Source organism: Osmerus mordax, chromosome 4 (genome assembly GCF_038355195.1).
Source record: "Osmerus mordax isolate fOsmMor3 chromosome 4, fOsmMor3.pri, whole genome shotgun sequence".
In the NCBI taxonomy this organism is placed as follows: domain Eukaryota; kingdom Metazoa; phylum Chordata; class Actinopteri; order Osmeriformes; family Osmeridae; genus Osmerus; species Osmerus mordax.
This window is the reverse complement of record NC_090053.1, coordinates 1,202,451-1,213,855: the sequence shown is the minus strand read 5'-3', so window position 1 is coordinate 1,213,855 and position 11,405 is coordinate 1,202,451. Positions and strand designations below refer to the sequence as shown.

General features: G+C 49.2%; 1 protein-coding gene across 1 annotated transcript in view; it reads right to left on the bottom strand.

The window, feature by feature from the left end:
• abcc8 (ATP-binding cassette, sub-family C (CFTR/MRP), member 8) overlaps positions 1 to 11,013 on the bottom strand; it is a 38,327-nt gene extending 27,314 nt beyond the window's left edge. The window contains 6 exon segments of the mRNA XM_067234038.1: positions 545 to 863; positions 2,588 to 2,754; positions 4,210 to 4,331; positions 4,950 to 5,091; positions 8,136 to 8,295; positions 10,993 to 11,013. Of these exon segments, the coding sequence (XP_067090139.1) occupies positions 545 to 863; positions 2,588 to 2,754; positions 4,210 to 4,331; positions 4,950 to 5,091; positions 8,136 to 8,295; positions 10,993 to 11,013 (931 nt within the window).
• Between the last annotated feature and the right edge of the window lie 392 nt (positions 11,014 to 11,405).

The following is an 11,405-nucleotide window of genomic DNA, read 5'->3' as shown; positions in this document are numbered from 1 at the left end:
ACGTGTGTGTACGAGCATAAGGGAACCGGAAGGTTCTTGATGACCCCCGTCATCCTAATTCAAGTCTTTTGAGGACAGAGAGACAATTCTGCTATAGAAATGATCAGTCCGGATAGTATACCACTCAAACTGGATAGCAATAAGACAAGCTGACGATCATACCAAATAATCTGTCATGATCTGTTACGTAAATACGTGGAACTGTAACTACACTAGAACGAGGTCTATTCTCTTATGTAAACACTTAATGCTGGATGCTGAATGTGCTGTAAAGTGGGACATCAGCTGTAATCTTCTGACCCCAAGCAGTACTACCACTGCACAAACACAGGAAGTCCACGTAGCCAATCACAAACACAGGAAGTCCACGTAGCCAATCACAAACAACAAGACATTTCCCATGAAACAAGTAAAACATCAAACTGTCCAGAATGCTTGTGAGGCAACTCGGTGATGCATTCTGTATCTACAGAGGACAGTATCACTAAACTAAAAGGAGAAATAGGGACAATTGCAACTGACAATCATCAACTGTAATCGATTCATCGGTTTCGACCCGATTCATCAGTTTTGCCCTGCCCTTCTGGAGAGACTAACAAGACGACGTCCCTGCCCCTCACCCTCTGCTCCTCGAAGGCTGCCCGCAGCTTCAGGTAGTTGGTAAGGGCCCTCATGGCGATGGGCAGCTTGCCGATGACCTTGAGGTCGATGGGGCGGCGGTGGGCGGCGGTGATGAAGGTGTTCATCCACCAGTAGGTGGCCTTGGAGAGCAGGTTGACGAAGGGCTGCAGGAAGCGGACCCCCAGGTCCTGCAGGTCCTCGGGGGGCTTCACCTCCATGGGGCTGACGAAGCAAATGTACCGCTGGAGAGGGGGAGAGAGAGAGAGGGGGGGAGAGGGGGGGAGAGAGGGGGGGGAGAGAGAGGAGGGGGGGAGAGGGGGGGAGAGGGGGGGGGAGAGAGAGGAGGGGGGGAGAGGGGGGGAGAGGGGGGGGGAGAGGGGGGGGGAGAGAGGGGGGGGAGAGAGTGGGGGGAGAGAGGGGGAGAGAGAGGGGGGGAGAGAGGGGGGGGAGAGAGAGGAGGGGGGGAGAGGGGGAGAGAGAGGGGGGGGGAGAGAGGGGGGGGGGGAGAGGGGGGGGGGGGAGAGGGGGAGAGAGAGGGGGGGGAGAGAGGGGGGGGAGACGGGGGGGAGAGAGGGGGGAGAGAGGGGGAGAGAGAGGGGGGGGAGAGGGGGAGAGAGGGGGGGAGAGAGGGGGGGGGAGAGAGGGGGGGGAGAGAGAGGGGGAGAGAGAGAAAGGGGGGAGAGGGGGGGAGAGAGAGAAAGGGGGGAGAGGGGGGGAGGGGGAGAAAGAGAGGGGGGGAGAAAGAGGGGGGGAGGGGCAGAAAGAGAGGGGGAGAGAGGGGGGGGTAGAGAGTGGGGGGGGGGGGGGAAGAGGGGAAGAGGGGGGGGGGGAGAGAGGGGGGGAGGCCAAGATCAAAATTACCCACACACCTATAATGGATAATAAAGTACTTTACTTACTGTTAGAAAATCCTATTTTGACTTGCCAAGTTTAACATCATTGTAATAATTGGATCCTCTTTCAATATGACATCCAGACTATATTATCTTGACAGTGAACTTGGCACTATTGTCTAAAGAATAGTGGCTTGTCTGAGTGTGTCTTGGCACACACATCATCTTGGCAACAAATCTCCCTGTAATAGACTGAAACAGGAAGCTGTTCATTAGCTTTGTAAACAACATAGCTATTGAGCTTAAAGACATACTGTATAATTCTGTACAACTAACTTGAATTATCCTGGTTCTGGATGTAATCAATGAAAAGATGATATATTGCTGGGATATCTTAGGATGTGCTACACTGTTCTGCTTGTGTAACACAGAGAGCATCTCATCTTGGTTAAAGTAGGTTATTATGTTGTGACTGCCGGTGGAATTACCGCAATGGCACATCCTACCTTAACTCACTGCTCTTTCTAAAGACAGGGAGGCGGGTGAGGGTACTGTAGGCCCGCCCTGTCCAAACATCATTCTGACAGTGTGAACATTTGGGCACTGATTCTTGTATCATTTAGATTATGTAAGTATTTCTGGTTTGAGTATCTTTCAGCAAAGACAGATGTGAGCACAAACTGACACACTCACACATACACACACACACACACACTCACACACACACACAGGCTTGGGCTCCTGGGACGTGACAGATGTGGGCTCACTGCACATGGACACACACACACACACGTAACAATGTTGTTTATTATCGAGCTAATCACTTGAAGACCTTTACTTGATTAGCGTGCTCAGCAGTTTGACTCAGTACATCAATGAAAAGAACACAAAAAGAACTGTAGGCTTCAGATGAATCTGTGCCAAGAAAATGATTGCTACTTGACATGAAATGACCTTCAAGGTACACTTAGACGTCATTAGGAAAGAAGACAAACTCTCTCTTGACATCCTGTGACATTTAAATCCACCTGCAGGACTCATGCAGTGAGACCACAAGTCTGTCTGTCTGCCCCCCCCCCCCCCCACACACACACACACACACACACACACACACACACACACACCAGACTCACCCTCCCCAGGATGACGTTGACCTCCACGGCCAGCAGCAGGCCGTACAGCAGGGCCAGCAGCCCCGTGATGCAGTAGCGCAGCTGCCGGGGCCCGATGCCATGCTCAGTGTACTTGGCAAACTTGATGGTCTTCATGAGGAAGGCCAGCATCCAGTAGATCAGCAGGGCTGGGGGAGGGGGGGGGGGGGAGGGAGGGAGGGAGGTAGGCAGGGAAGGAGGGATGAGGGAGGGATGGGGGAGGGATGGGGGAGGGAGGGAGGGACAGGATAACAGAGGGATGGGGGAGGGAGAACAAAAGGCATATGTGAAGGGAGAGAGAAATGGATTCATGGGGGAAAGGATTGGGGGGAGCAATTGAAGGATAAAAGGTAATTTACTACTGGGGGGAGAGGGGGCTTATTACTAACATTAGATACTACTTGTATTGCTAACATATTACGGTACACTACTTATTTTACATACAATACACCCAAGGTTCTCTTGTTAGTTTTAAACTACTTAGTTATACTTTTCTTTTATCAGGAGCTGTTTAATGATTTTATACTGTATGTAGACCGATAAAGTATTCATGTTGGTTTTTCTCACACTGTCTCATTGTCTTTTACGTTTGAGCTTACACTGGTCAGATCTATCAGCCGACCAAGAGAGCGATTAAATATTCATCTAAGGAGTCAGGAGATACAGCATGAATGACTAGCACCAGATGGATGGTGTCAGACAGCAGAATGAGCCAGTCACAGGATGTCTACTGTCAAAGAATTCTGTCCCCTGCTCCCCAGTCAACATGTGCGCATCACATCAGAAATATCACATTCCCTCTCCGTCATTCTGCTTATGGCTCTTCAGACGCACCCTTCCTCCGCTAGCTCTGTCGGCTCCTATCCTAACCTCCCTCCTCCTCCTCCCACATTCTCCTCACTGATAGATACTCATTACAGTCAAGGTCGTTAAACTCCAAAACAGAGCCAACACTGTGACAACAAGCTGAGACCAATAAAGCATGATATGAGTCAAAATCACAACAGCCCTTATAGAGTTTCATTCAATACCTCAGCTTTCCTCCCGGCTAAATACATATTGGGTTTCTGTGTGTTGTGGAGAAAGATACCTGATTTAGAGAAAGTGGTGGAGGTGTGAACAGAACGATAACAAGTGACTTGCCTGACTGAATGCTGCTGTGATGGCATGGCAGGACCAAAAGCTTGACTCCTGTTGCCATAGCAATTACAGTCTTTGTTGTTTTGGGGTTTTAGCTGCACAGTATGTACAGTACCGGATTAACAAGGTCGTTAAGCCACTTGCCTGTGTGAGGCTGGTTGGAGAGAACCACCTCTGTCATCATGTTTTACTGCAACAACTACTGTCATCAATAAATGTTGACCGTAGTCATTAAGCGAAACAGCCTCTTGATTTCAACCTAATGAGCTACAGTGCATAGCTGGATAAATCGCCCAATTGAGGTGTAAGACCTATCCATTTTCATGACCTGTGGTTTTGATTCTGAAGAGGACACAGGGATCACACTGTTCAGTTACGATGGTCATACAGTATTCCCTGCAGTAATATATAGACCTACAGACCTACAGTGCATGGCCTAGCGGTTGGGGATGACAGTCACCTACCTATGAGTAACTTGGGGAAGTTGGAGGTCTCAATGTTGTGGTAGTAGATGATGGAGGTGACCCCGGCCATGAAGGCAAGGCCGGCAGGCATGTAGAGGTGCAGGTGGAGCGACTGGCTGAACCTGGGTGGGGCAGAGAGGATGAGATGAGCCCCCCACACACACACACACACACACACACACACACACACACACACACACACACACACTCATGGTGTATACATGTATCTGTCTTTATGTAACCTAACACACAAAGGCAGTTCCCCCGCACCTACCGTATGTATAGAGCTTTACAAAGTCAGCTTACATAGCAGTATATACATTAATTTACGACCACAGTGTGCTGCTACAGCCTTGGGAAGAGCACTAGAAGCTGGAGAGCAGATGAAAAGCTCTCTGGTTCACTTCACTAACACATGTGATGCCCTCACAGAAACACAGACAGACTGTCCTCCTGAGACAATAAAATACTTCACACACGGCCTCACACAGGAAGCACACACCAGATGAAGAGAGAAAGAGAGAAAGAGAGAACGAGAGAGAGAGAGAGAGAGAGAGAGAGAGAGAGGGTAGATCTCACAATTGAAAGTGAAAAGGTGCTTAAAATATCAGATTTGATCGCTGTAATAGTTGACATTTCACCCTGTGACGTCCACACACACACAAATACACACACAGGAGGAGATATCTGAAGGTCGTGAAAGATTGAAAGATGATCGTCCGTGAGTGTGTGTGATTCACCCGTCAGAAACGATGCCCTCAGCGACCTCGCAGACGAGGACAAACAGCAGGATGAAAGTGAGCAGCCAACGCAGGTTGTGTCCGGGGAAGTGGAGCCAGGTGCTGTGGTGGATGTGGACCTTGGAGCTCTGACTGCCCCAGCCTCACGCAGGAAACACAATACACACATTACACCCAGGAAACACAACACAACACACACATTAAACATCTGACCCATCTTCCTGTAGCTGTTGTCATGGAGACAGGACAATCTTCCTGTAGTTGTTGTCAGTGAGACAGGACTATCTTCCTGTAGCTGTTGTCAGTGAGACAGGACTATCTTCCTGTAGCTGTTGTCAGGGAGACAGGACTATCTTCCTGTAGCTGTTGTCAGGGAGACAGGACTATCTTCCTGTAGCTGTTGTCAGTGAGACAGGACTATCTTCCTGTAGCTGTTGTCAGGGAGACAGCTGTCCCTGGGCCTCTCTGAAGGCTGGCCTTGTCAACATGGTCATGTGAGGCTCTTGTACTTGTGGTATCTCCAGAACAAAATATCTGGGCTTTAGTTTAGTACCCTGACATCTCTCAGTCACAGTTTATTTAATTACTCATTAGAGGATACTAATATAATTATACTAATAAGATCTATTGATCTTGATCTAAAATCAAAGAATAACAATTCAATTATCTGTATTATCATTAAAGGGCCATTTGTTTTCTAATCTGAATTACTCACTGCTGCCAATCTTCCTGCCAATAGCAATGTCGCTATGGTGATGGCTACTGGTAACACTAATCCTATTGGTGAGCCCAGGTGTTTACTCAAAGAAATGTTGGCACAAGATGGAAACCACACACACACAGACACACAAACACAACACCCACTATTCATCAGGTTTTTTTCAGTCTCACTGTGCTGGGCCAAGCCTCAACAGAGATTAGGACTAAAGAAAGACTCTTTCCTTTCAGTACTGGCTGTGAAACAGACCATAGCTTGACATGAACCCTTTACAGACAGACTCCCTCACAGGTAGAGTCTCTCTCACAGACAGTCTCCCTCACAGGTTGAGTCTCCCTCACAGGTAGAGTCTCTCTCACAGACAGTCTCCCTCACAGACAGAGTCTCCCTCACAGACAGTCTCTCCCTCACAGACAGTCTCTCCCTCACAGACAGAGTCTCTCTCACAGACAGAGTCTCTCTCACAGACAGTCTCTCTCACAGACAATCTCCCTCACAGACAGTCTCCCTCACAGACAGTCTCTCTCACAGACAGTCTCTCTCACAGACAATCTCCCTCACAGACAGTCTCTCTCTCACAGACAGAGTCTCCCTCACAGACAGAGTCTCCCTCACAGACAGTCTCCCTCACAGACAGTCTCTCCCTCACAGACAGTCTCTCTCACAGACAGTCTCTCTCACAGACAGTCTCCCTCACAGACAGTCTCTCTCTCACAGACAGTCTCCCTCACAGACAGTCTCTCTCTCACAGACAGAGTCTCCCTCACAGACAGAGTCTCCCTCACAGACAGTCTCCCTCACAGACAGTCTCTCCCTCACAGACAGTCTCTCTCACAGACAGTCTCTCTCACAGACAGTCTCCCTCACAGACAGTCTCTCTCTCACAGACAGAGTCTCCCTCACAGACAGAGTCTCCCTCACAGACAGAGTCTCTCTCACAGACAGTCTCCCTCACAGACAGTCTCTCTCTCACAGACAGAGTCTCCCTCACAGACAGAGTCTCTCTCTCACAGACAGAGTCTCCCTCACAGACAGTCTCCCTCACAGACAGAGTCTCCCTCACAGACAGTCTCCCTCACAGACAGTCTCCCTCACAGACAGAGTCTCTCTCTCACAGACAGTCTCCCTCACAGACAGTCTCCCTCACAGACAGTCTCCCTCACAGACAGTCTCCCTCACAGACAGAGTCTCTCTCACAGACAGTCTCCCTCACAGACAGTCTCTCTCTCACAGACAGAGTCTCCCTCACAGACAGAGTCTCTCTCTCACAGACAGAGTCTCCCTCACAGACAGTCTCCCTCACAGACAGAGTCTCCCTCACAGACAGTCTCCCTCTCAGACAGTCTCCCTCACAGACAGTCTCCCTCACAGACAGAGTCTCTCTCTCACAGACAGTCTCCCTCACAGACAGTCTCCCTCACAGACAGTCTCCCTCACAGACAGTCTCCCTCACAGACAGTCTCTCTCACAGACTGGCTCACCAGGAAGTATTAACCAAACAGAGGTAATGTTGGGTCTGGGCCAGGAGGGATCAATTAGATGAGGGTGGTGTAGAGGGAGAGCTTAAACTAATACAGTGGAAAGGTTAGATTGATAGGAGAGAGTGAGGGACAACCAGTGACAGCCAGTCACACTTTGATCACACTGTGTGGCACGGTAGCAAGGCGTAAACGCAGATCAAACAGTCCTCCTCTAATGACACAGAGAGAGTTTGTCCAACTCTGATGACATAGGGTAAGTATGTCCCACTCTGATGACACGGGCAGGTCACACTCTGATGACACGGGCAGGTCACACTGTGATGAGGACACTAATGGATTTACAGACAGGCAGTCAGGGAGCAGCGAGCTGTAATGTGAGAACTCTAGATGATGGCTTGAGCCTCTGCTTTGTAAATTCCAGACAGAAAGGTCACATTTGTTTGTCAAAAATAAAAAGGGGTATTGCAGGAACATGTTCTGGTACGCCATACTTCACCAAGGTGTCTGTCCGGCAGAATGTTAACGCTTTGGTCACATGAATGCTAAAGACTAGTATTTTTAACCCTAACCCTGGTCAGATTATGAGTACATGATGTCTATTTACCATTTCCCCTTTTCAAATGACACTGCTTTCTGATTTTTTGTCAAACAGTATCATATTGTCATAAGTGCCATACTTGCATACCTGACATGTAACCGGCAATAAATTAGTGAGCCAAAGACAGTAATGTTTAACAAGCTGAATATGACAGTTGGAGGACACATTCTCCAGACCATCTGTCTCATCACAGACTATCATGGTGCAGTGCTGACACATCAGGCAGTGTGTGTGTGTGTGTGTTTGAAAGAGAGGGAATACATGCTGTGTGTGTACTTTACATGTTTTCCCTGGTGTCTCTACTCACCAATGACAACCAAGAAGTGTGTGTGTGTGTGTGTGTGTGTGAGAGACAGAGGGAATGAGAGCATGCATGCATCACCACTTACCGATGAAGAGTATAGGGAAGGTGATGAACAGCAGGAAGACGTGGGGCACCACGTTGAGCGCGTCCAGGAAGCAGCCGTTGTTGAGGACGCCTCCGTCCACGTTGTACGCCGAGCCGTTCTCGTTCCCGCAGAACGCCAGCGACATGGTGGAACCCGGACTCTGAGCACAGCCACGAGGAAGCAAGAAGACAAGGAGCGTGAGAGCCAAGTAGAGAGGCTCCCAGAGCATGTTCCTCTGAGGTGTTTGACTTCCACTAGATGATTCCAGGCAAGGTGCTCCTCCTTATTCTACATCCTGCCTGCCAGCGCTCAGGTCCACAGAGATCAGAAGGGCGGGACAGGAGAATCTGGAGACAGAGGCAGTCCAGAGAGGGGTTAGCAGCAGTCCAGAGAGGGGTTAACAGCAGTCCAGAGAGGGGTTAACAGCAGTCCTCGCTCCTCTCCGCTGCTCTAAGCTGCTTTCCCAGTCGCGCAGGGGAGAACTGCATGCATGGCTTTCTCCTGCAGTCTCCAGCAGACATCCTGTAACGCGTTGCTGGAAGGCACATGCACACTCACACTCTGGCGAGCTACAAACACACGCGCACAAACACACACACGCGCGGGCTAGAGTAGAGGGCTTTTTGCGTGCACCTGCTCTTCCTATTTTGGCCAATGAGATTTCAAAGTTGACCTTGTGAGATGAGAGAAGACAGCGTGCATGTGCCTGTGCAGCCGGCAAGCAGACAACAGAGGAGGGAGGGGCCTAACTGAGAGAGAGAGAGACGGAGGGAGGGGGAGGGAGAAGAGAGAGAGAGAGAGGGGGGGGGGGGGAGGGAGAGAGAGAGAGAGAGAGAGAGAGAGAGAGAGAGAGAGAGAGAGAGAGAGAGAGAGAGAGGGGGAGGGAGAAGAGGGATATTGAATGAGTGTGTGTGTGTGTGAGGGGGGTGGGGTACAGCTGTGCAGTTAACACAGCAAACGTCACTTCAAGGTTGGTGTGAGGCATGAGTCCACCTCTCATCTAAACCCCAAAACACAAACACGTTCCCTCAAATGATGTAATCAGACGTAATCACAAATCTTCAAAAAGAAGGAACCTCCTGGCTTTCCATAAGCATCCATGTCAGAAGGTTTGATCACATGATCCGCATGAGATAGCAAAGGTGTTGATGATCTTACAGATTTTAGCGAAGACGTGTCCGTGGCAGTTTCCAGTGCAGTGGCATGATTTATAGCATAACGTATCAAGTTCCCATTGCATTCAGCTATGACTAACATTCCTAGGTAACAGCCGTGTAACAGAGGAGCCATCATCAGCAGTTTAGAAAAGTTAGGCGGTAGTTTAAAGTGAAGGACAGACCATCTTTGATCTTTTGACCTCATACAGTACCAAAGCTGTGATTGTACTGATCTCATACAGTACCAAAGCTGTGCTTGTACTGATCTCATACAGTACCAAAGCTGTGATTGTAATGATTTCATACAGTACCAAAGCTGTGATTGTACTGATCTCATATAGTACCAAAGCTGTGATTGTAATGATCTCATACAGTACCAAAGCTGTGATTGTACTGATCTCATACAGTACCAAAGCTGTGCTTGTAATGATCTCATACAGTACCAAAGGTCAGGTGTCAGGGGAGTTGTAGAGATAATCTGCAGAGCGACGACACACAGCTGAGTCAGACGTGCTGCCCTCCCCCGAGACACCCGACCCCCCAGGGGCACTGCGACCACTGTAAACCCAAACCCTCTCACTTCCTGTCCCGCGCCAAAATACTTCCCCACATTGTAGCCTGTGGGAAACGGTGCCTAGAGTAGGAGCCTGAGCTAACCGGGTGAGTACCATACGCTCAAGCTGACCCCAAAAAGGGGTCAAGGATGGAGGGAGCGCATGTGGATCAATTTCAGAGCAGGGTTAAGAGGACGTCTGGGGTAAGGGGGGGCCTGGGGTAAGGGGGGGCCTGGGGTAGGGGGGGCCTGGGGTAAGGGGGGGCCCTGGGGTAAGGGGGGGCCCTGGGGTAAGGGGGGGCCCTGGGGTAAGGGGGGGCCCTGGGGTAAGGGGGGGGGCCCTGGGGTAAGGGGGGGCCCTGGGGTAAGGGGTGGGCCCTGGGGTAAGGGGGGGCCCTGGGGTAAGGGGGGGCAGAAAAGGGGATCAAATGGTATTCGATTGTGGGTTTGTAAAATCAAACTTCTTTCCAGATTACCCTACAGAACAGCCCACTCACAAATCCAATTTTAGAGCAATTATTTTGGAAATCATGTTATTGCTTCCTAAAGAACATCTAAAATCGCTGGGACCCCATTTCGAATTGCCTGGGGAGACTTCAAGAGAGTGAAAAATGAGCAGAGCTCCTGCATCACGCAGAGAACAAAGATTTTAAAATGTGACGGTGGTCTGTGAAACAGTCCTGTACATTGCTGGAACTCGATACATTCATACCATAAATCCACCAGAGAACAGTGAGTCTGAACACTGACTGGCGGAATGATCCATCGTCCATCCTGCTATGGAGCGGCTGTCCCTGTGTATCACGCTCCAACAGCGCCAGAGAGGACTACTGGAGCCAATCCAGGGACTCCTTGGGTCAACCCACGGGCATCGTTTAGCATGCTGATGCTTTTGGGTTTGTGAAATGTGCAGATGTTTACAGGACAGCGGAAAGGGGATTTTTTGGGGACGATGATGTTGATTCCAACTAAACCATTCCACAAAAGCAATATTCAGCCTTGTAGCCTATTTAATGTTAGGTCACTCCTCAGAATTTAACAAAGGCTGGATGTATTTAAAATGCTTTCTAATGCTCAACAAAACAGAACGTGGTGTTGAACAAGTTTGACGTGCCACTCAGTCATTCACACACCAAGACGTACTTACCGGTTTATATCGTGAGATCATCTTTGTTTGAGAATTTTCAAATAGCGCTGCTCCCCCCTGATAAAATCTCAAAATCTAAAAAAAGAACGGAGTATGAGCTATTTTTCTATCAATGTGCATAACAATTAGTGTCAGAAAGCCATTGTAGTCGGTATTACGTGCTCTGGGGCAGGTATGAGTGTGTCCAACAAATAAATAGTAAGAGAGGAAAACTCAAATAAATTCACAGCTGGTTTAAAAGCATCTGTTTATCCCGCTTCTAGATTTGACCGCAACAAACCATCACGTAAGCAAACAAAAGGAAGTTGGTATATCGCCAAAACAAAATCCAATTCCTTCAGGCGCTGGCCAAGGTGCTGAAATTGGGGAAGAGAAAGACAAATCATTCAGCACGCACCACCTTAGGCGTCAGC